The sequence below is a fragment of the Ovis canadensis genome, chromosome 21, assembly GCF_042477335.2.
Source record: "Ovis canadensis isolate MfBH-ARS-UI-01 breed Bighorn chromosome 21, ARS-UI_OviCan_v2, whole genome shotgun sequence".
NCBI classification, from domain to species: domain Eukaryota; kingdom Metazoa; phylum Chordata; class Mammalia; order Artiodactyla; family Bovidae; genus Ovis; species Ovis canadensis.
Genome location: NC_091265.1, coordinates 62,358,274 through 62,379,143, shown reverse-complemented (window position 1 = coordinate 62,379,143; position 20,870 = coordinate 62,358,274). Strand labels below are relative to the sequence as shown.

The 20,870-nt window shown below is 43.8% G+C and overlaps 2 protein-coding genes and 1 pseudogene across 3 annotated transcripts in view; 2 read left to right on the top strand and 1 right to left on the bottom strand.

Annotated features, from left to right (window-relative positions):
- Positions 1-3,926, top strand: part of CPT1A (carnitine palmitoyltransferase 1A) — a 60,069-nt gene extending 56,143 nt beyond the window's left edge. For both annotated transcript variants that reach the window (XM_069565624.1, XM_069565625.1), the window contains exon 19: positions 1,844-3,926. In XM_069565624.1, the coding sequence (XP_069421725.1) occupies positions 1,844-1,930 (87 nt within the window). In that variant the 3' untranslated portion in view covers positions 1,931-3,926. The remainder of the gene's footprint in view (positions 1-1,843) is intronic.
- Positions 3,927-4,932: 1,006 nt separating this feature from the next.
- On the bottom strand, positions 4,933-5,186 carry LOC138427161 (cytochrome c oxidase subunit 7B, mitochondrial pseudogene; annotated as a pseudogene).
- Positions 5,187-9,903: 4,717 nt separating this feature from the next.
- The window catches only part of TESMIN (testis expressed metallothionein like protein), a 41,272-nt gene continuing 30,305 nt past the window's right edge, over positions 9,904-20,870 (top strand). The window contains exons 1-4 of the mRNA XM_069565623.1: positions 9,904-10,385; positions 16,449-16,607; positions 18,815-18,935; positions 20,763-20,839. Coding sequence (XP_069421724.1) covers positions 9,909-10,385; positions 16,449-16,607; positions 18,815-18,935; positions 20,763-20,839 — 834 coding nt within the window. The 5' untranslated portion in view covers positions 9,904-9,908. The remainder of the gene's footprint in view (positions 10,386-16,448; positions 16,608-18,814; positions 18,936-20,762; positions 20,840-20,870) is intronic.

Here is a 20,870-nt window from a genome sequence, read left to right as displayed (position 1 = left end):
TCAGTTATACATTCTTCCTTGGTTGGGATGTTTTCAAAACAAGGATTTTAATAGTTTTAAAGGGATCCATCTTGTTTGGTTGAAAGTCTTCATCTTTGCTGCTGGCTGTGGTTTCAGATCTTACTAAGCCGGAGTGCTTCTACAACTTTTAGACTCTCTGTAACATTGAATGGTTGGCTTCCTACCAGTGGCGCTAATGGTAAGGAAGCCGCCTGCCAGTGCAGGAGATGTAAGAGACGTTGGTTCGATCCCTGGGTCGGGAAGATCCCCTGGAGGAGGAAATGGCAACCCACTCCAGTGTTCTTGCCTGGAGAATCCCATGGACAGAGGAGCCTGGCGGGCTACAGTCCGTGGGATCGCAGAGTCGGACACGACTGAAGTGACTTAGCAGGCACGAAATGTTGAAGGACAGACTTAAGATCTGTGTGCATGAGCTAAGTAATTCACACACACAGTGCAGCAGCGGTCTGTGGTGATCTCTGAATGGAACCCGTGACCTCCTTCCTAGCACGGCACATTTAATCTTGATTGATATTCTCACCTTCCCACATTGTATGTCGCCTGGCAGTCAGCGCCGGGGTCACCTTTAACAGAGACGTTTGGAATTCACTCGCTTATTGTGTCTTACGTAATGCACTGACATTAGGGAAAGAAGATAAGAGGCATTCCAGTGCTCATAGCAGCACTATTTATAGTAGCCAAGACATAGCAGCACTATTTATAGTAGCCAAGACATAGCAGCACTATTTATAGTAGCCAAGACATGGAAGCAACCTGAATGCTTGTCAACTGATGAAGGGATAAAGAGGTGATATACACACATGCACACGTACACACACATACACTAGAATATTACTCAACCATGAAAAGAATGAAAGAATGCCATTTGCAGCAACATGCATGGACCTAGAGATCACCATACTAGATGAAGTAAGTCAGAGAAAGGCAAATACCATATGGTTATCAGTTGTATGTAGAAATAAAATGATACAGATGGACTTATTTATAAAACAGAAATAGACTCACAGACATAGAAAGCAAATTTATGGTTACCAAAGGGGAAAGGGAGTAGGGAGGGATAAATTAGGAATTTGGGATTAACAGATACACACTATTATATATAAAATGGGTAGTCAACAGGACCTACTGCGTAGCACAGGGAACTCTACTCAGTGCTTTATAATAACCTATATAGAAAAGAATCTGAAAAAGAATGGATATATATGTATATGTATAACTGAATCACTTTGCTATACACCTGAAATTAACACAATATTATAAATCAATTGTACTCCAATATAAAATAAGAATTAAATTAAAAAAATAACTATTAAGGCTGTTTCACTATGAAAGATAAGGTATTGGAAGCTAATGGAAACTTCAAAAGGTGTGTGACAATTAGCAGAGGCATAGAACTTATATTTGCTCTGTGTAATGTTATATGACAAGAATAAGACAAGAACTGTTCAAAGTACCCTTAATAAGTTGGTTTTTAAAAAAATAAAACACCTTAGATCTCAAAACAAATACAACCACATATAAAATAGGTAAACAAGGTCATACTGTATAGCACAGGGAACTATAGTCAGTGTCTCGTAATAATAACGTGGGGAAAAAAAAAACAAACAAACACAGCCACACAAACACGTAAGCTGTTATCTTTATGAACCCTTAACATCTCACCAGACTCTGTAACTTAATGATTCACTGAGTCAAAGCTTAAGAGAACTAGCAAAAAAGAATGGTAGCTCTTTGAATCAGATTACAAGTGAAAAGGCTTGAAATGTGAACAGTCCCACGTTGTAATCTGCTTCTTTTTCGTCTGCTTGTTTTTAAATGGAAGGACTCGCATCGCTTCGGGAAGAACCTGAGAGAAGCAATGACTGACATCATCAGTTTGTTCGGGTTCAGCCCCAATTCCAGAAAGTAAATCTCTTAGCACTTCCGGGAAGGAAAAGAAGTTCTTCTGATGAAAAACTAAATGAAAAATAGCTCTGTATCCTGACTGTCTTTCAGGATGAAAATTTGTTTCCTTCCAGTGAAGGTTTGGTGTTTTTGCTTTTCTAGGACAGCAGGCTCCACACCGTGAAGTATAACCCTACTCCTTCTAAGCAGCTCCTAATTTGGGGGACATTGGATGAAGTCCCCCCTAAAGTCTTCCCATCACCTTACATTTCTTAAGGGACAAGCGATTTTTGGAATGAGTGGTGTTGTGGCTTCATACTTGCTGGAAACAGACCGGCACGTTTCCTTGGCTGCCAGTGGACACCTGGTACTTACGGGCATTTAATTTTATCAGAGCAGTGTAAGCATTTGTTTCCTTCTGAGAGAAAAGCATCTTTTAAGTTGCAGATATTAGCAGTTAACAGCCAGCGCACGTGCAAGGCACTAACCGAGACAAGTTTTGTGCTTTTGGAATCTGTTCTGTCCTGTGGTCACACGTCACTGTCTATTTCAGTGGTCTGCTTTTGCCTCTCCGTGTTTGAAGTCTTCAACACCCAGTGCCTTAAAAACAGAAGGCCCTAAGTGTAAGGGAGACCACACAAGAGATTTAAGTCTTTAGGTGGAATTGTGGGTGTCTCACTCCCGTCTCAATTTACTGGGTGGATATCCCTATGTAGGGATTTTCCTGTCGTGTCCCCATGTCCCAGAGGGACCAGTCCCCTTACAAGGGCAGCTGTGAGCTGGATTCCCTTCCATCAGACTGCTTTCCTCAAGCTTCATTGTTAAGCTACAAAAGAAGATGTGGGTGTGTGTCAGAAATGGGGAGCGAGGGATGTGATGGTTGAAGATAGCGTGTCTGGAGAACACACATCCCAACCCAACAGCAGAGAGAACAGGACACTGGCCACTGAGAAAGGAACAAACTTGGGAAGAGCGAACCTCAGGCAGTCAGGGTTGGCCGTCCCACCTGGTGAGAGAGGAGACCCACTCCTGTTTCCAGGGAGACGGGGGAGATGGGTCATCTCAGTGACCTCCTAGAATGTCGCAGGTGACAGGTGCTGAGTTTAACACAGCCTACCCTTCCCATGCGTGTGCCTTGCTCGAAAGAGTGATTGACCAAAAAGAGATGATGCTCTGTATCATCTTCAGTATTTAATGCAAAAAGAATCATGGAGTGAAATAGACCCACTGCCTCTGGGCTGTCATGACAGGCTGAGCTGTCCATTTTTTAAATCATGTGTTTATTTTTCTGACCACTCTGTTCTGGTGGGGCTCGTGTCTCTAAGAGTCCTGTACTCCAGTGATATGGTGATGAGGCTGAACCGATGGAGCAGGAGCAAGGCACTGGCCGCAGAGCGCATGCATCTTTTATCCATGTACATGTTGTGATGTAAAACCCCACCTAAATGGGCCAAAGACTCTTATCTGTTAAAACCAAGTGGAAATGGGAACAGACAAAAAAGCAAAAAAGGCATCTAACCACCATAGCAACGAAAGACCCTCTTCATCTGTGGTATGTAGTCGGGGGGCGTTGGGGGATACGGGAGACCCCCTGCCTCAGCCAGGTGTGGCTTCCAGCTGAAGCCAAGGCCCCCAGACTATCCACTGTTGACCACTGACCGGTCTGTATTATGATTTACAGGTGAATTCAAGAGCAGACGTGTTAGCACTCAAACCTATTTGGGCTTGTCGCTCAGGTTTTAAATATTTCAGATGTAATCATCACTAATCCATGCAGTCATCAATGCAATTTTATATTCCTTAAAAGGAAGAAGACTGGGTTTGTACTGTATGTGTTGAAAGCAGGAAGTAAGAGTATTCATGTATTTAATTTAATTTGGAACAAGCCATAGTCTTAACAGAGCTGTGGTCTGAATTTGTTATCTTGGACTGGCCATTGCATGTAAATACAAGATCCCTTTTGGATGTAAATCTTAGATATGCAGTTATGAATGTTACCGTTAATAAAAATATTAACCACAGGACTGCTTTCTGTCTCTTTTGTTATACTGATAAGGAGGCTAAAGGTCAGGCTCTTGGGACAAAGGTGACCGACCAAGATATGCAGAAAAGGCCTCGGGCTGGGCAGAGTGGACCTCACTAGAGTCACACCCCTGTTGGAGAAGGGCTGCTGCTAAGAAGGGCTGTGGGCTTCGCTCTGTGTTCGTTTTCCATCTTCTCCCGTGCCTCGGGGCCTGGAACAGCACTGACGCATAGCTCAATCAATGAACCTCCGTTTTCTCCAAGGGGTTCTTATTGAGCACCTCCTGTATGCTAAGCTCTGTTCTAGGCACTGGGAATACAGCAGGAACCCCACCAGGTTCTGGCTGTCATGGGAAATAGTACAGACGAACTTGCCTGCAGTGCAGAAATACACGCAGACCCAGAGAAGGCACGTTTGGACACGGGGTGGGAGGTGGGATGAATTAGGAGACTGGGATTGGCGTGTGCACTGCCACGTGTCGAACAGCTAGTGGGAGCCTGCCGTAGAGTGCGGGCAGCTCAGCTGGGTGCTCTGTGATGACCTAGAGCAGGTGAGGTGGCGGTGGGGGAGGAGGGAGGCCCAAGAGGAAGGGGAGGTATGTGTACAAGCTGCTGACTCACTCGCACTGTACGGCAGAAACTAACACAGCATTGTAAGGCAGCTATACACCAATGAAAAAATATCCCAGTGGGAGGAAGTCAAGAACCAAGAGAACCCTAGGATCTTAAGGGTTCCTAGACTCTGTGTGTGTATGTGTGTGTGTGTGTGGGCGGTGAGAATACCTGGCTTGTGAAGGATGCTGATTTAGAACTGAGGCCTAAAGGACAGGCTTTTACCTTTTTTTATATTATTATTATTTTAAAGTTTATTCACTTTTTTTTGAAGGTTTTAAGTATATGTTATTTCTTTAAACATGCCGTATTTTAATGGGTGCACAGTACTTTTACTTGGCATCAATTATGAGTTGATTTTGAAAGAATGCAGGATTAAACCAGCTAGGATGATTACTGTCCTCTCCATTCCTTTGGGGTGACTCTGCCAAGAGGTGATGGGTTCCACTCTATTCCAATTTGTGTTGCCACATGTACCCCTAGAGCCACACAGAAAGTGGCTCTGCTACCTAGTACAGCATATTACCGTGCTTGTCGTGGAAACCAGGTGCCTGCTTCTGGTGGATCTCCCTTGCCACTGCTTGCTGAATGCTTTGAACCCTGAGACAACTTAGTGCGTTTTTGGCCAAGGGAAACATCCTGAGGTTGAACACAAAGGGGCGGCAACCATAGCTGCTCAGTTCAGTTCAGTCGCTCAGTCGTGTCCGACTCTTTGCGACCCCATGAATCGCAGCACGCCAGGCCTCCCTGTCCATCACCAACTCCCAGAGTTCACTTAGACTCACGTCCATCTAGTCAGTGATGCCATGCAGCCATCTCATCCTCTGTCGTCCCCTTCTCCTCCTGCCCCCAATCCCTCCCTGCATCAGAGTCTTTTCCAATGAGTCAATTGCAATTCCTCATCTAGCACCCTTGCAGAGTCCTGAAAAAATACATTTATCTATTTTTAACTGAAGGATAATTGCTTTATGGTATTGTATAAAGTGCAATTCTGCCTGACATCAACATGAATCAGCCATAGGTTTACCTACATCCCCTCCCACTTGGACATCCCTCCCTATCCCACCCCACTAGGTTGTTACCCAGCCCTAGTTTGAGTTCCCTGAGTCCGAGAGCAAATTCCCATTGGCTATTTGAAAAGGCAAAATGATAGGATACTGAAAGAGGAATTCCCCAGGTCAGTAGGTGCCCAATATGCTACTGGAGATCAATGGAGAAATAACTCCAGAAAGAATGAAGGGATGGAGCCAAGCAATACCCAGTTGTGGATGTGACTGGTGATAGAAGCAAGGTCCAATGCTGTAAAGAGCAGTATTGCATAGGAACCTGGAATGTCAGGTCCATGAATCAAGGCAAATTGGAAGTGGTCAAACAAGGGATGGCAAGAGTGAACATCAACATTCTAGGAATCAGTGAACTAAAATGGGCTGGAATGGGTGAATTTGACTCAGATGACCATTATATCTACTACTGTGGGCAGGAATCCCTTGGAAGAAATGGAGTAGCCATCATGGTCAACAAAAGAGTCTGAAATGCAGTACTTGGATGAAGTGAAGTCGCTCAGTCGTGTCTGACTCTTTGGGTCCCCATGGACTGTAGCCAACCAGGCTCCTCTGTCCATGGAATTTTCCAGGCAAGAATACTGGAGTGGATTGCCATTTCCTTCTCCAGGGGATCTTCCCAACCCAGGGATCGAACCCGGGTCTCCTGCATTGTAGACAGACGCTTTCCCGTCTGAGCCACCAGGGAAGGCCCTGCAGTACTTGGATGCAATCTCAAAAACGACAGAATGATCTCTGTTCATTTCCAAGGCAAACCATTCAATATCACAGTAATCCAAGCCTATGCCCCAACCAGTAATGCTGAAGAAGTTGAATTTGAATGGTTCTATGAAGACCTACTGGAGAAGGCAATGGCACCCCACTCCAGTACTCTTGCCTGGAAAATCTCATAGACAGAGGAGCCTGGTAGGCTGCAGTCCATGGGGTCGCCAAGAGTCGGACACGACTGAGTGACTTCACTTTCACTTTTCACTTTCATGCATTGGAGAAGGAAATGGCAACCCACTCTGATGTTCTTGCCTGGAGAATCCCAGGGACGGGGGGGCCTGGTGGGCTGCCATCTATGGGGTTGCACAGAGTTGGACACGACTGAAATGACTTAGCAGCAGCAGCAGCAGCAGCATGAAGACCTACAAGACCTTTTAGAACTAACACCCAAAAAAGATGTCCTTTTCATTATAGAGGACTGGAATGCAATACGAAATGGAATACGGAATGAAGCAGGGCAAAGGCTAGTAGAGTTTTGCCAAGAGAACACACTGGTCATAGCAAACACCCTCTTCCAACAACACAAGAGAAGACTCTACACATGGGCATTACCAGATGGTCAACACCAAAATCAGATTGATTATATTCTTTGCAGCCAAAGATGGAGAAGCTCTATACAGTCAGCAAGAACAAGACTGGGAGCTGACTGTGGCTCAGATCATGAACTCCTTATTGCCAAATTCAGACTCAAATTGAAGAAAGTAGGGAAAACCGCTAGACCATTCAGGTATGACCTAAATCAAATCCCTTATGATTATACAGTGGAAGTGAGAAATAGATTTAAGGGACTAGATCTGATAGACAGAGTGCCTGATGAACTATGGACGGAGGTTCGTGACATTGAACAGGAGACAGGGATCAAGACCATCCCCATGGAAAAGAAATGCTAAAAAGCAAAATGGCTGCCTGAGGAGGCCTTAGAATAGCTGTGAAAAGAAGAGAAGCGAAAAGCAAAGGGGAAAAGGAAAGATATAAGCATCTGAATGCAGAGTTCCAAAGAATAGCAAGGAGAGATAAGAAAGCCTTCCTCAGCGATCAACGTAAAGAAATAGAGGAAAACAACAGAATAGGAAAGACTACAAATCTCTTCAAGAAAATTAGAGATACCCAGGGAACATTTCATGCAAAGATGGGCTCAATAAAGGACAGAAATGATATGGACCTAACAGAAGCAGAAGATATTAAGAAGAGGTGGCAAGAATACACAGAGGAACTGTATATTGTCACTCTGCTTATTTAACTTATATGCAGAGTACATTATGAGAAATGCTGGGCTGGAGGAAGCACAAGCTGGAATCAAGATTGCCGGGAGAAATATCAATAACCTCAGATATGCAGATGACACCACCCTTATGGCAGAAAGTGAAGAGGAACTAAAAAACCTCTTGATGAAAGTGAAAGAGGAGAGTGAAAAAGTTGGCTTAAAGCTCAACATTCAGAAAACGAAGATCATGGCATCTGGTCCCACCACTTCATGGGAAATAGATGGGGAAACAGTGGAAACAGTGTCAGACTTTATTTTGGGGGGCTCCAAAATCACTGCAGATGGTGACTGCAGCCATGAAATTAAAAGACATTTACTCCTTGGGAGGAAAGTTATGACCAACCTAGACAGCATATTGAAAAGCAGAGACATTATTTTGCCAACAAAGCTCCGTCTAGTCAAGGCTATGGTTTTTCCAGTGGTCATGTATGGATGTGAGAGTTGGACTGTGAAGAAAGCTGAGTGCCAAAGAATTGATGCTTTTGAACTGTGGTGTTGGAGAAGACACTTGAAAGTCCCGTGGACTGCAAGGAGATCCAACCAGTCCATCCTAAAGGAGATCAGTTCTGGGTGTTCATTGGAAGGCCTGATGCTAAAGCTGAAACTCCAATACTTTGGCGTCCTCATGCGGAGAGTTGACTCATTGGAAAAGACCCTGATGCTGGGAGGGACTGGGGGCAGGAGGAGAAGGGGACCACAGAGGATGAGATGGCTGGATGGCGTCAGCGACTCGATGGGCATGAGTGTGAGTAAACTCCGGGAGTTGGTGATGGATAGGAAGGCCTGGCATGCTGCAATTCATGGGGTCGCAAAGAGTTGGACACGACTGAGTGACTGAACTGAACTGAACTGATTTTACTTATGGTTGTGTATGTTTCCATGTTACTTTCTCCATATCTCACCCTCTCCTTTCTCCACATCTCCCGCCCTCCCCCCACCTCGTTTCTTGATGAAGAAGGTGTATTTAGCTCACCACCCACCCTACGTTTGCGTTGTGTTAATGTGGTTGTTTGTTAGTTCTAGGTCTTGACCACCTCCCTCTTCCGCAGAACATCATCAATGTTGGGTTGCTTGTGTCGGTGAGCAACGCCTAGTCTTCGTCTGGAGCTCCAGCACCACGGGCCTCAAGTGCACTCTGGGTTGGGAACCTACCCGCCTGTGTGGACCCCTGGCCTTCCACCCACTTGCGCTCTTCTATGGCCGGGAGGAAAAGTATGTGGTGAAGCCTAGGGGTCTGAAGTCACTGCCTCGGACTGGCCTCAGTTTCCCCCCCTGAGCCGAGAGCTGCTGGTCCCGGGAGTGTCCCTCCCTGTCCACCTCAACTGGCGGGTCCTGGGACCCAGCCCAATACCGCCCTACAGCCCTCCACGTGCCCTTCCACAGTCCTGGCTTATTCTCTCCCACTGACTGGCCCCGCCCCGCTCACTTCCGCTCCCTGCCTTCACACCTCACCCCCAACTCGTCCCACCCTCTCACCCCTGCCACCTAGGCCACGTGTCCCACCACTGCCACGCCCATCACCGCGAGCTCCGCCCCGCCCCGGCTCCGCCCCTCCCCGGCCCCGCCCCTCCCTGGCTCCGCCTCCTCCCAACGGCCAACCCAACGGCTCACCCCCGCCTCGCCCCCTGCATTTGCGCTAGGTGCTCTGACGGCGCCCGCAGGCCCAGGTGCGTCGTCTGAGGAGACCTGACACTCCCGCCATCACCGGCTTTCCCCGCGGTCCCGGGCCCGGCCTCGGGCTTGCAGACGAGAAGGGGACCGTGGGCCCCGGAGTCAGCCTCGAAGGGGCAGAGGGATCCCCCTCTCCTTTCGTCCCTGTCGGGGTCTGCGGGACCTCCAAGTCAGCCCCTTGGGGAACGGCGGGACCCTGCCTCCGTCATTCCTCTGGGAGCGGCGGGACACCGCTCCTGTCAGAGCGTCGGGCCAGCAGGGAGCCCTTCTCCGGTCGTCCTCGCCTGGGACTGTGGGACCCCCAGGCCCGTCCCTGGGAGCGGCGGGCCCCGACCCCGTTGGCCCCTCGGGAACGGCAAGACCCTTCCCCTGTCATCCCGAAAGACCCTTTCCTCGTCAGCCCCTGGGAGCAGCGGGCCCTCTGGATCAGATCCTGGGGGCGGGGGTACCCCCAGACCAGACCTTGGGAGTGGCGGACGATCGGATCAGATCCTAGGAGCCGCGGGCCCCCGGAATGGCTGCAGGGCCCTCTGGGGGCCGCCGCTGACCGGGCCACCTCGTTGCAGGTGCGGGGTGATGCCCGGGCCTCGGCGCCCCCAGTGGCCATGGAAGACGCCCCTCTGCTGGGCAGCATGTCCAGCCCCGAAGACGAGATGGTGACAGACCTCTTCAGCGCCGAGAGTCAGTTTGTTCCCGAAAACCTTCCCCTGAAAACTCCGGTGGCGGTAAAGCACGAGGAAGACGATTTTCACGTCTTCAAGGATGCGTACCTGGGCCCAGCGGATCCCAAAGAGCCGCTGCTGCACGCGTTCAACCCCGCGCTCGGCGGGGACTGCCAGAGCAAGGTCAAAGTGGAGCTGCTGGTGGATGAGAACGAAGACGAGGGACTCCTGGGGGAGTACTCGAACCTCCCCGAGCTCAACCCCATGGAAGATGCTGTTCTCCCTGCCGCCCCGCAGCCGCAGGCCTACAACGTCCACTTCCTGTCCTCCCTGCTCACCCCGCACAGGAGCTCTGCCGTTGTGCCCCTGGGCGCCTGGGCCAGGGACGGAGCCGCCCACCCGGGTGTCCGCGTGATTCCAGTAAGATCCACATGGCGCAACTCGCACTGCTCCCCTTCCCCAATAGAGAGGGAGGCCTTTCGGCTTTTACCTCTATTTTTCCTGTGTCAGTAGCATCGCTACTGGACTCACCATTCCCAACAAGGCGCATCCCTTGCTAAAGCGAGATGCATCAGCCAGCCAAGCATCCTCCCTGATGGTGAATTAGGTCCTTCGTCCCTAGGTAAGATCTGGCCTGACTTCAGGAACTTCCCTGGTGGTCCAGTGGCTAAGACTTCACACTCAATCCAGGAGACCTTGGTTCAATCGTTGGCCAGGGAACTAGATCCCACATGCTACAGTTAAAGATCCCAAGATCCCACATTCTGCAAGGAAGATCGAAGATACCATGTGCATCAACTAAGAACTCGTGCAACCAAATAAGTATTTAAAAAACAAAAAAATACATGGCCTGACCTAGCAGGGATTAAAAAACAAAAGAGAAGAGAAATAACTAGAATTTTTTTTTTTTTTTAGCTCTACAGGCGGGGATCAAATTGTGCCCCTTGCTATGGAAGTGGGAGTCCTAACCACTGGATCACCAGGGAAGTCCCTAGAAAGTTTTAAAAGCAGCTTTAGGAAAGAAACCCTAGTGTCCGTGCAAACAAGTGCAGTGTGTTTTCGTTCACTGGCCTTTTACATATTTAACCCCTTTAGATTCATAAGGGTTGTAATTCATAGCTCAGAGCAGTCACTCAGTTGTGTCCGGCTCTTTGCAACCCCATGAACTGCAGCACGCCAGGCTTCCCTGTCCATCACCATCTCCTGGAGCTTGCTCAAACTTATGTCCATCAAGTTGGTGATGTCACCCAACCATCTCATCCATTGTCATCCCCTTCTCTTCTGGTCTTCAATATTTCCCAGCATCAGATCTTTTCCAAAAAGTCAACTCTTTGCATCAGGTGGCCAAAGTATTGGAGTTTCAGCTTCAGCATCAGTCCTTCCAATGAATATTCAGGACTGATTTCCTTTAGGATGGACTGGTTGGATCTCCTTGCAGTCCAAGGGACTCTCAAGAGTCTTCTCCAACACCACAGTTCAAAAGCATCAATTTTTCAGCGCTGAGCTTTCTTTATAGTCCAACTCTCACATCTATACATGACTACTGGAAAAACCATGGCTGTGACTAGACGGACCTTTGTTGGCAAAGCAATGTCTTTGCTTTACAGTATGCTGTCTAGGTTGGTCATAGCTTTTCTTCTAACGAGTAAGCGTCTTTTAATTTCATGGCTGCATCCACCATCTGCAGTGATTTTGGAGCCAAAAAAAAAAAAAAACAGTCTCTCACTGTTCCCATTGTTTCCCCATCTATTTGCCTTGAAGTGATAGGACTGAATGCCATGATCTGAGCTTTCTGAATGTTGAGCTTTAAGCCAACTTTTTCACTCTCCTCTTTCACTTTCATCAAGAGGCTTTTTAGTTCTTCGCTTTCTGCTGTAAGGGTGTTGTCATCTCTGTATCTGAGGTTATTGATATTTCTCCTGGCAGTCTTGATCCCAGCTTGTGCTTCATCCAGCCTGGCATCTCGCATGATACATCATATTAGTTAAATAAGCAGGGTGACAATATACAGCCTTGACATACTCCTTTCCCAATTTGGAACCAGTCTTTTGTTCCATGTCCAGTTCTGCTGCTTCTTGGCCTGCGTACAGATTTCTCAGGAGGCAGGTAAGGTGGTTTGGTATTCCCATCTCTTTAAGAATTTTCCACAGCTAGGACTTGCTGCTAGGTAGGACTTACAGTTAGTACTTGTGTTTCGTGAGCCGTGAAATCATGATGTTAGAGCTTCCCTCTGCTAGTAAGTAGCTGTTCCTCAAGTGTTGTAATATAAATCAGAGTCAATATGAATTCATGCTAATTGTCAGCCAGCTACCCTATTTTGCTGTGGATAACCACTAGTACTTTTCTGCTTTGTTCTTATTTATTTATTTATGTTGAACCTGGGCTTTGGGTAGTGAAAGCACAGAGTCCTAACCACTGGACCACCAGGGAATTCCCATTTTCATTTTATTTTTGCTGAAACTAAAAAATCAATTTTTAAAGGAAGAAAAGGATTTCCAAGGAAATGTGTACTGGCCCCCCAAAAGGATCTAGTTTGGAAAATTAGTTTACTCAACCACTGACTACTTTAGTAAGTTATAAGTTAAGCCTGTGTGGACATTTTTAAGCTGGTATTAAGCTGGCTGGACCCTGACTTTGTATATCGTAAGCCATAGCAGCAGGAGCTTCATTCCTGTTTTCTGGGTTCTTTTAGTGAAATCACTGCTCCTTAGTGCACAGGAAAGTTGGGGAAGAGAGGCTGAGGCCCGGAGAAACCAGAGAGCACACCTTGCTCCTCAGACTCCAGTCAGTGCAGAGGTGTTTCTCGGAACCTTTTTCAGACTGCTTGAAGTGTTGGACATTCCATCTTGCTACCAGGCCAAACTTGTGTCCCAGCACCTTTTGCCTGTTGGTCCAAGCACAGTTCCCTTCCTGTGCCCAGTGGACTAAGTGTTCACCAGAATGGAAAGGGAATTAGCTCATTAAAATAGTAAATTCTCTTTTAATGTAACTCAACTTTAGCAAAATAAAGGAGGGACTACTTGGATAATATATATATTTTTAATTTTATTGACAAATTCCAAGTGTTAGTCGCTCAGTCATGTCTGAACTTTGCAATCCCTTGGACTGTAGCTCACCAGGCTCCTCTGTCCATGGGATTCTCTAGGGAAAAATACTGGAGTGGGTTGCCATGCCCTTCTCCAGGGGATTTTCCCAACCCATGGATCAAACCCAGGTCTCCCACATTGAAGGCAGATTCTTTACCATCTGAGTCACATGATTCTGACAGTCCAAATTTATTAATAAAATGAAAAAGATTTAGCACAAAGATATTTATCATTTAAACAGAATGGAATTATTTTTCAGTAAATATTCAGGGTCAGTGCTAATTTCCTTTTTCTAGAAATTCATTTCCACATATTGATCTTTGTTTATCCTGTAAAAATAGGGTTTTACTATTCTATAAGTAGTCCAAGTATCAGTTGCATGAGTTTGACGAACTGATGTATTTACTATATAAGTACCTGTTAATTACAGGGAGATAAGTTAAATCTAAGCTTTGATCATTTAAAAACTAAATTTTAAAAATAAAATTATTCTTCCCTAAAAACCAAAATCTAAACTTTGATGACATGTACATGACAAATTCCCCAAAGCAGAAAGCAGAGAAAATTGAAAAATTCTACATTTCTATAAAATTTGAAATGTCTAAAAAAAGTTATAACTTGAAATATTGCTAAACTTTCCTATATCTTTTAAAAGATTTATACCTAGATACTAGTCTGCTGTGCTAAGGGATTTGCCAGTCCATGAAAATAATTAATTGTTTGGGTCCCAGATTTTAAGTTAGATGATCTTCAAGTCTGAGTCAGTCCCCACACTTTGAAAGATAGTCGTCTCTGTTGTGATTTTACAGAAGGTGTTCAGAATGTTACCTTAGAATCACCATCTTCTTTGAAGGACTTTACGATCTGCCTCCTGGCCTTTGGGAAAATTCACCTGTACTTCTCTAACAGGCAGCCCGTGCAGGTGGAGGTTAAGGAAGGGGAAAGACCATATAAATTGTGGGTTGACCACTATTTCCTGATCTCCTTACATTATTACATTTTAAAGAAGCACTTTAAAAAATATAATAATACATTAATATAACAATATATATTATATAATTAAATTAATATATTACATTGTGTCATATAATATATAATATATAATCAATATATAAAATTATACATTAATTTTATAATTATACATAATTGTATAGTACATATTTATATGTGTGTTTATAATTATATATTTGTATATTATATAATTATAATATAAATACATGAATATATAAATATAATTATATACTAATTATATGTTTTATGTATGAAATAAATATATATAATCATATATATTATAAATATATAATTGTATATATTTAATATATATAATTATATAATGATATATATTGCTAATTGCTAAGTCACTTCAGTCGTGTCCAACTCTGTGCGACCCCATAGACGGCAGCCCACCAGGCTCCCCCATCCCTGGGATTCTCCAGGCGAGAATACTGGAGTGGGTTGCCATTTCCTTCTCCAGTGCATGAAAGTGAAAGGTGAAAGTGAAGTCGCTCAGTCATGTCCAACTTAGCAACCCCATGGACTGCAGCCTACCAGGCTCCTCCATCCATGGGATTTTCCAGGCAAGATTACTGAAGTGGGGTGCCATTGCCTTCTAAAGATATATATAATATATAAATAATATAAATATATAACTATAATTCTATACATTATATCTATAGTATTTATATATATTATAATATATATAATATATATAGTCAACTAGCTGACTTCAACTAGCAAACTTATATATATAATATATATTTAATATATAATAGATATATTTATAGATAATATATAATAATATATTATATAATAATGTACATGATTGAATTATTTTATATAATTATAATGGTAATTTTTTAAAAAAACACTTGAGTGGTATTTTTTAAAAAACATTGAGACTACTTAGTTTTTTAAATTCCATTGCCTTTCAGTGACATCACTGATGTTTCTCCCTAGTTTTGGTACTTTTGCTGATGTGTCACTGGGTTGTTACAGAGGATAGATTAAAAAAAAACAAAGCTGACAGTTATTCTCTACGCTTGCAGTTTTCATGTTAATTATTGTTCTACCATTTGGTGAGAGAATCTCTACTATCTGAGCCACCAGGGAAGCCCCTATAATTATATAACTAATATTAATATAGTATATTATATAATATTTATATTTTATATTTATATTTATCATATTATATATTATCATTATATTTTAATATAAATTTATTTATTTTGATTGGAGGCTAATTACTTTACAATATTGTATTGGTTTTGCCATACATCAACATGAATCTACCATGGGTGTACATGTGTTATATACATATATAGTATATTTATATATACTATACATATACTATATATATATAATTATAGTTTTGAAACACTTTAAATGGTAATTTATTTTGAAACACTTGAGTGGTATTTTTTTAAAGCATTGAGACTACTTAGTTTTTTAAATTCCATTGCCTTTCAATGACATCACTGATATTTCTCCCTAGTTTTGGCACTTTTGCTGATGTGTCGCTGGGTTGTTGCAGAGGATAGCTTAAAAAACAAAGCTGGCAGTTATTCTCTCCCCTCACAGTTTTCATGTTAATTATCGTTCTACCATTCAGTGAGGGAAGCTCTGCTATTTAACTATAAATACATTGTAAGTTACAATGTGCATGTGTGCTAAGTCACTTCAGTCACGTCCCCCGACCCTTTGCTACCCCATGGTCTGTAGCCCTCCAGGCGCCCCTGTCCATAGGATTCTCCAGGCAAGAATACTGCAATGGGTTGCCATGCCCTCCTCCAGGGGATCTTCCCGACTCAGGGAAACTCACACCTCTTTTGTCTCTTATATTGGTAGGAAGATTCTTTACCACTAGCACCACCTGGGAAGCTCCAAGTTACAATATAAATATCACTAAAACATCAAGATGTCTGGCTTCTTGAGGAAAAAGCAAAACAGACTAGAACATTAATACAACTTGATGAGCGTGCTCTGAGAACGATGATTAAGGAGAAGCATTTTAGGCAATTTTAGGGAAGGTCCCAAGAGGCAACCAGCTCTTTTGTAGTAGGCGGTTGTCTAGAAGCTCAAGGTGGAGCTGACCAATCACAGAATCTTCTCAAATTACCCACACCATGTTTTTCAAACAGCAAGAGGGTTACATGGAAGTCACATCCCCACACCTCATGGGCAGATGGTCCTGATCTCTCTGATGTTCTCGATCCCCAGTCAGGATGGTCAGATGACTTGTCGCCCCAGAGGATGAATTAATAGTGGGGAAGAGAGGATGCTAAGCATGAGAATGTTCTTCATTTTAAAAGTGTAACTTCTACAAAGAATTTTCTATGTTATGCAACCGTAAAGTGCAGTGTCCACAATGTGATTTCTCAGAGAACATTTACCTTTTCAGGTTGAAATCAAGGAAGCAGGTGGTTCTGTCACAAGCAACAATCTGGAGGAAGCAACCTTTCAACATCCTCTGGCCCAGGAGTCAAGTTGCAAGTTCCCATCATCTCAAGGAGCAGAGGATGCCTCTGGTTGCTCTCATAAGAAAGACTCTAACCCAATGGTAATTATGCAAAGAAAATGTGTCTGACTAACATGATGTTAAACGTTTGACCCTTGTCATTACTGAGTCAACAGTAAAATATTTTCAGTCATTGGCTTGCATTGTTTACTTGTTGAGTCAGCATTTTTGGTTGTCTTATCTATGAAAAGAGGGATATAATTAGAGTCTTTCTAATGTTTCTTTCACATCTAAGATTCTCATTTCTACTCGATCTTAGCAAATCAAAGATTAGGACACTGCTGTATTCACTAAAGAGAGAAGCCGTAAGTCATCTCAGTCCAGGCAGACCCAGCGTTGGCCCGGGAAAGGAGCAGCTGCTGACCTGTGTGGTTTGGCATGCTGGTGGGAGGGGGCAGCTGCGGTTCTGTGGCTGCAGGGCAGAAGCTGCTTTCCTCCCTGTCTGCCTCCAAATCCCTCCTACCAACTAACACTCAAGTAAGATAGGAATCAGTAACATTTGTGGTTTGTGTGATAGGTTTGCATGTTTGTCATTTTATTTAATCTATCAGACAGTAAAGAGTCTGCCTGCAATGCAGGAGATCTGGGTTCGATCCTTGGGTTGGGAAGAGTCCCTGGAGAAGGAAATGGCAACCCATTCCAGTATTCTTGCCCGGAGAATCCTATGGACAGAGGAGCCTGGCAGGATACAGTCCATGGAGTCACAAAGAGTCAGACACGACTGAGCTACTAATACACACAAACTCTGTAGGATAAACATCATTTTTATCTACATTTTATGGATCAGAAAACAGAGATGTTGCATAGTCTGCTTGTAAGTGGTGTGTTGAGGACCAAAAAGGGAGGGAAACCAGGGAATCCAGCCCCAAGCATTCACTCGGCAAAAGGTCCAAAGAACCAACTGCTGTCCCTGCCATCAGCTCTCTATTCCAAGAAAGGAGACCTTAAGCCTAAGGTGTGTACTTTAACCGGAAAATACTTGAGAATGAGCAGAGCTTTTCTAGGACGCTTAGATCAGGTGAACAGGATGAGAACTCTTCCAATTGCACCAGACTCCTGAATAATGTTAGAATGCTCACAGAAGGGACAGGATTGTGTCCCTCAGGAGTCCAGAATTGTGCAATAGGCAGAGGCCTGGACAGTCCACTCAGCCTGTCTGTGCACCTGCACGTGTGTGGCTGTAATTATCCTCTAAATACAAATAAAATAGCAATGGAACATGATGCTGGCCTCTTATCCTGTGTCAGGATGATCTGAAGGTGTGAGCTGCTGATCAGCACCTCATTAATACAGGCTGTATGTGTGTTATTTTGGTAACACTGATCCTTTAAGCTTATTTGGGTTTTCCTGTCTAGGAAACCCAAAGGCAGCCTAACGACAGAAACCATAGTTTCTCTGGGCATCTGTGATTTGACCATCAGAATTAGAAGCTGTGTGCAGTGAGAGACAGTGACTTCTCTCACCTTCATGTCCATGCTACATTGTCATGGACGGGGCTGCCCACAGGGAGGGCTGAGTCCATGCTTGGCTTGACTGGTGTGGTGGCCTGGCTGACTCGCCAGGCTTGCTGAGGACTTATATATGGTCAGAATCCAACTAGGTGATCTGAGGGTGCTGGTTAGGCCCAGAAAGATTGACATGGTTTCTTAGAATTTTCCAATACTTGGATTAAACTTTCTAAACTGTACTTGTAGGAAATGAAATAAATGGGTATCTTAAAAACACATTAGATGTTGAATAATAACATGTGCATGTGGCAGGAGAGAATAACTGTCATAAAATTAAAGATTATTCTAAGTAGTTGACCAGCTACAGAGGTGGAGTCAGGGGGACAAAGCCCTTCATATCGTTAACTGGATTCCAGTGGGGCCAGGTTGGGCAAATCAGCACCCTCTCTCCATTCCTGAAGACCGTGGAGTACATGGATGGGCGGACAGAAGCTCTGGCTCGTAGTCACCTGTTCCCTACCCTAAACCTATACCTGTAGAGAAAGGCGTGAGCAGGAGCTTCTCTTTAACACACTGAACACATCTCACAAGACATTTCCCCGGGGAACTTTCTTGCCTTGTGGTCCCTCCAGAGAGCATGTTATTGTAGAGTAAAAAAGTGAGAATATATCTCTAGTTTACCATTTTCCATTAAAACTTAAATTGTGGATTAAAACTGTGTTCTTGGATTTAAGTTTACTTAGATTCATATTACTGGATATCTCTTTAAAAATGAAGCCTGATCATTATTTTTCATTTTAGGTGATATGTCAGTTGAAAGGGGGTACACAAATGCTGTGTATAGACAACTCCGGCACAAGAGAACTAAAAGCACTTCATCTGGTTCCTCAGTATCAAGACCAAAATAATTATCTACAGTCAGGTACAAAGTAAATTAATAGAAAAATATGTCCTATATCACACGGAAGTTGGTAAGTGAATATGTTTGTGAATATGTATGTAGAGTGAAAGTGAAATAGGCAGTTAGGCAATTTGGCAACCCCTACAGCCCGTATTAGAGAGTTAAGACTAGAAAAATATATCTTTATAGGTTAATTTGTGTACATTGCTCTGAGTATCCCAAATTCGCAGATAGCTGTCCTCTCCTGCTAGCTGCAGAGAGCTTTGTGATCCTAACAGGCAACTACTCGTACCCATGAGTGGTGTGGCCAGAGGTAACTGGGTTGAAACAAACTTTCCCAGATTAGGCAGGGGGTTGACTGTTCAGATGGGGCAAAAATTATACACATTCTAATGTAAATGTTTTAATGCAATCAAGGAGAACCACCACTCTGCTTTAATCATCATGAGTTCTGAAATAACTATCAAATGCTGACTTATCTGCCATTGATTTATTCAGAAACTTCTTTAAACTGGTGCAATAATAATAAATAATCTATAACTACTTGATTACCATCAAATGACTTATGAATGATTAAAGGAAGATCAAATGACATAGTTTTAAGATTGTGTTTACAGAAGTTAGACACTAATACTCAAAAACTGGGCATCTGTGTGTAGTATGTACATAATTGTGTTACCCTAAAGCTTGAATTAACCAGAATATTTCATTATCATATGATTTACTGACCTTGTCATAATTTAAGTCAATATTAAGTCCTGATGCCATTTCAGTGAGCCTTTGGAGCCCAGGGCAAAAAAGACAGAATGTGACTCCTGTTCCATCCTGATAGTCTCCTTACCCAGGGCCAGATAACATGCTTCTAAGGCATTTACTTTTCTATGATGCAAAGAGCCTCCAGGAGCACTTTGCTGCACACCAGCCATGGGTTTTCTGGCTCTGGTCCCTGTGGGTTAGAGCTTCCTCTGATCCTCTACACAGGCAGAGAAGGTTTCTTTCCCAATTCCCTTCCTTCTGGAACACGACAGAATCCTAATGCCTTAGGTCATCCCCAGAAGGAAGATTTACATAATGCTCTCCTCATCTATTTCCTTGTCATATCATCATAACTGCTCAGCCCCCGGCCTAGTTTCCTTTGTCACTGTGAACACATTAAATATCACCATGAAATGGATGCATTCAGTTACGAAAATCTCAAGGAAACACCACTCAGAGGAGGCACAAGCCTTCAGTAGGTGGGCGATCAGGAGACTTCTCCTGTCACTCCAATTCAAACATGGAATTTCACAGGGACCGTAGTGTCTCACGGGTGTTCTTCATGGCGCGCTTAGGCCAAAGAAATACATTATCGGTTCCAATCTTAAGCAGTTTGCTCCCAATAGCCTAACGAGTATTTACATCCCAGTGAATTAGTATCTGAGGAAGAACACACAGAAACTGAAAGTAGTTGGTGTATCATCCTACAGGTGGCGCTGTGCTCTCTTTGAAAATGTGAGTATCTAGTGCCTCCCTGGTGAGTGCTGCAGCACTCCAGGGCACCGTGGCCCAGACTTTAGGAACCTGGGCACTGACAACATGTTTTAGCATAACATCCCTGGAAGCTCAAGTAAAGTAGCATTATGACAAAGAAAAAAGGTGTCATAAGTAAAAACAAGCAAACAAAAAAAACCAAGCTGAAAACATTGACCAGAAAGGTATTATAGAAAACATAAATAGGATCAAGAGACGTGTAAATGACTTTGCACGTGTTAAATTCATGATACATGATCATTTTTGTACTTTCTTCCATGTGCAAGTGGGAAAGGAACAATATATGCTATCAATTAATTGTAACTGTCTTCCTTACAGATGTCCCTAAACCCATGACTACTTTAGTAGGAAGATTTTTGCCAGTACCAGCAAAATTAAATCTCATTACACAACAAGTGAGTTATTGCTTTAATTAAAAAAATACAA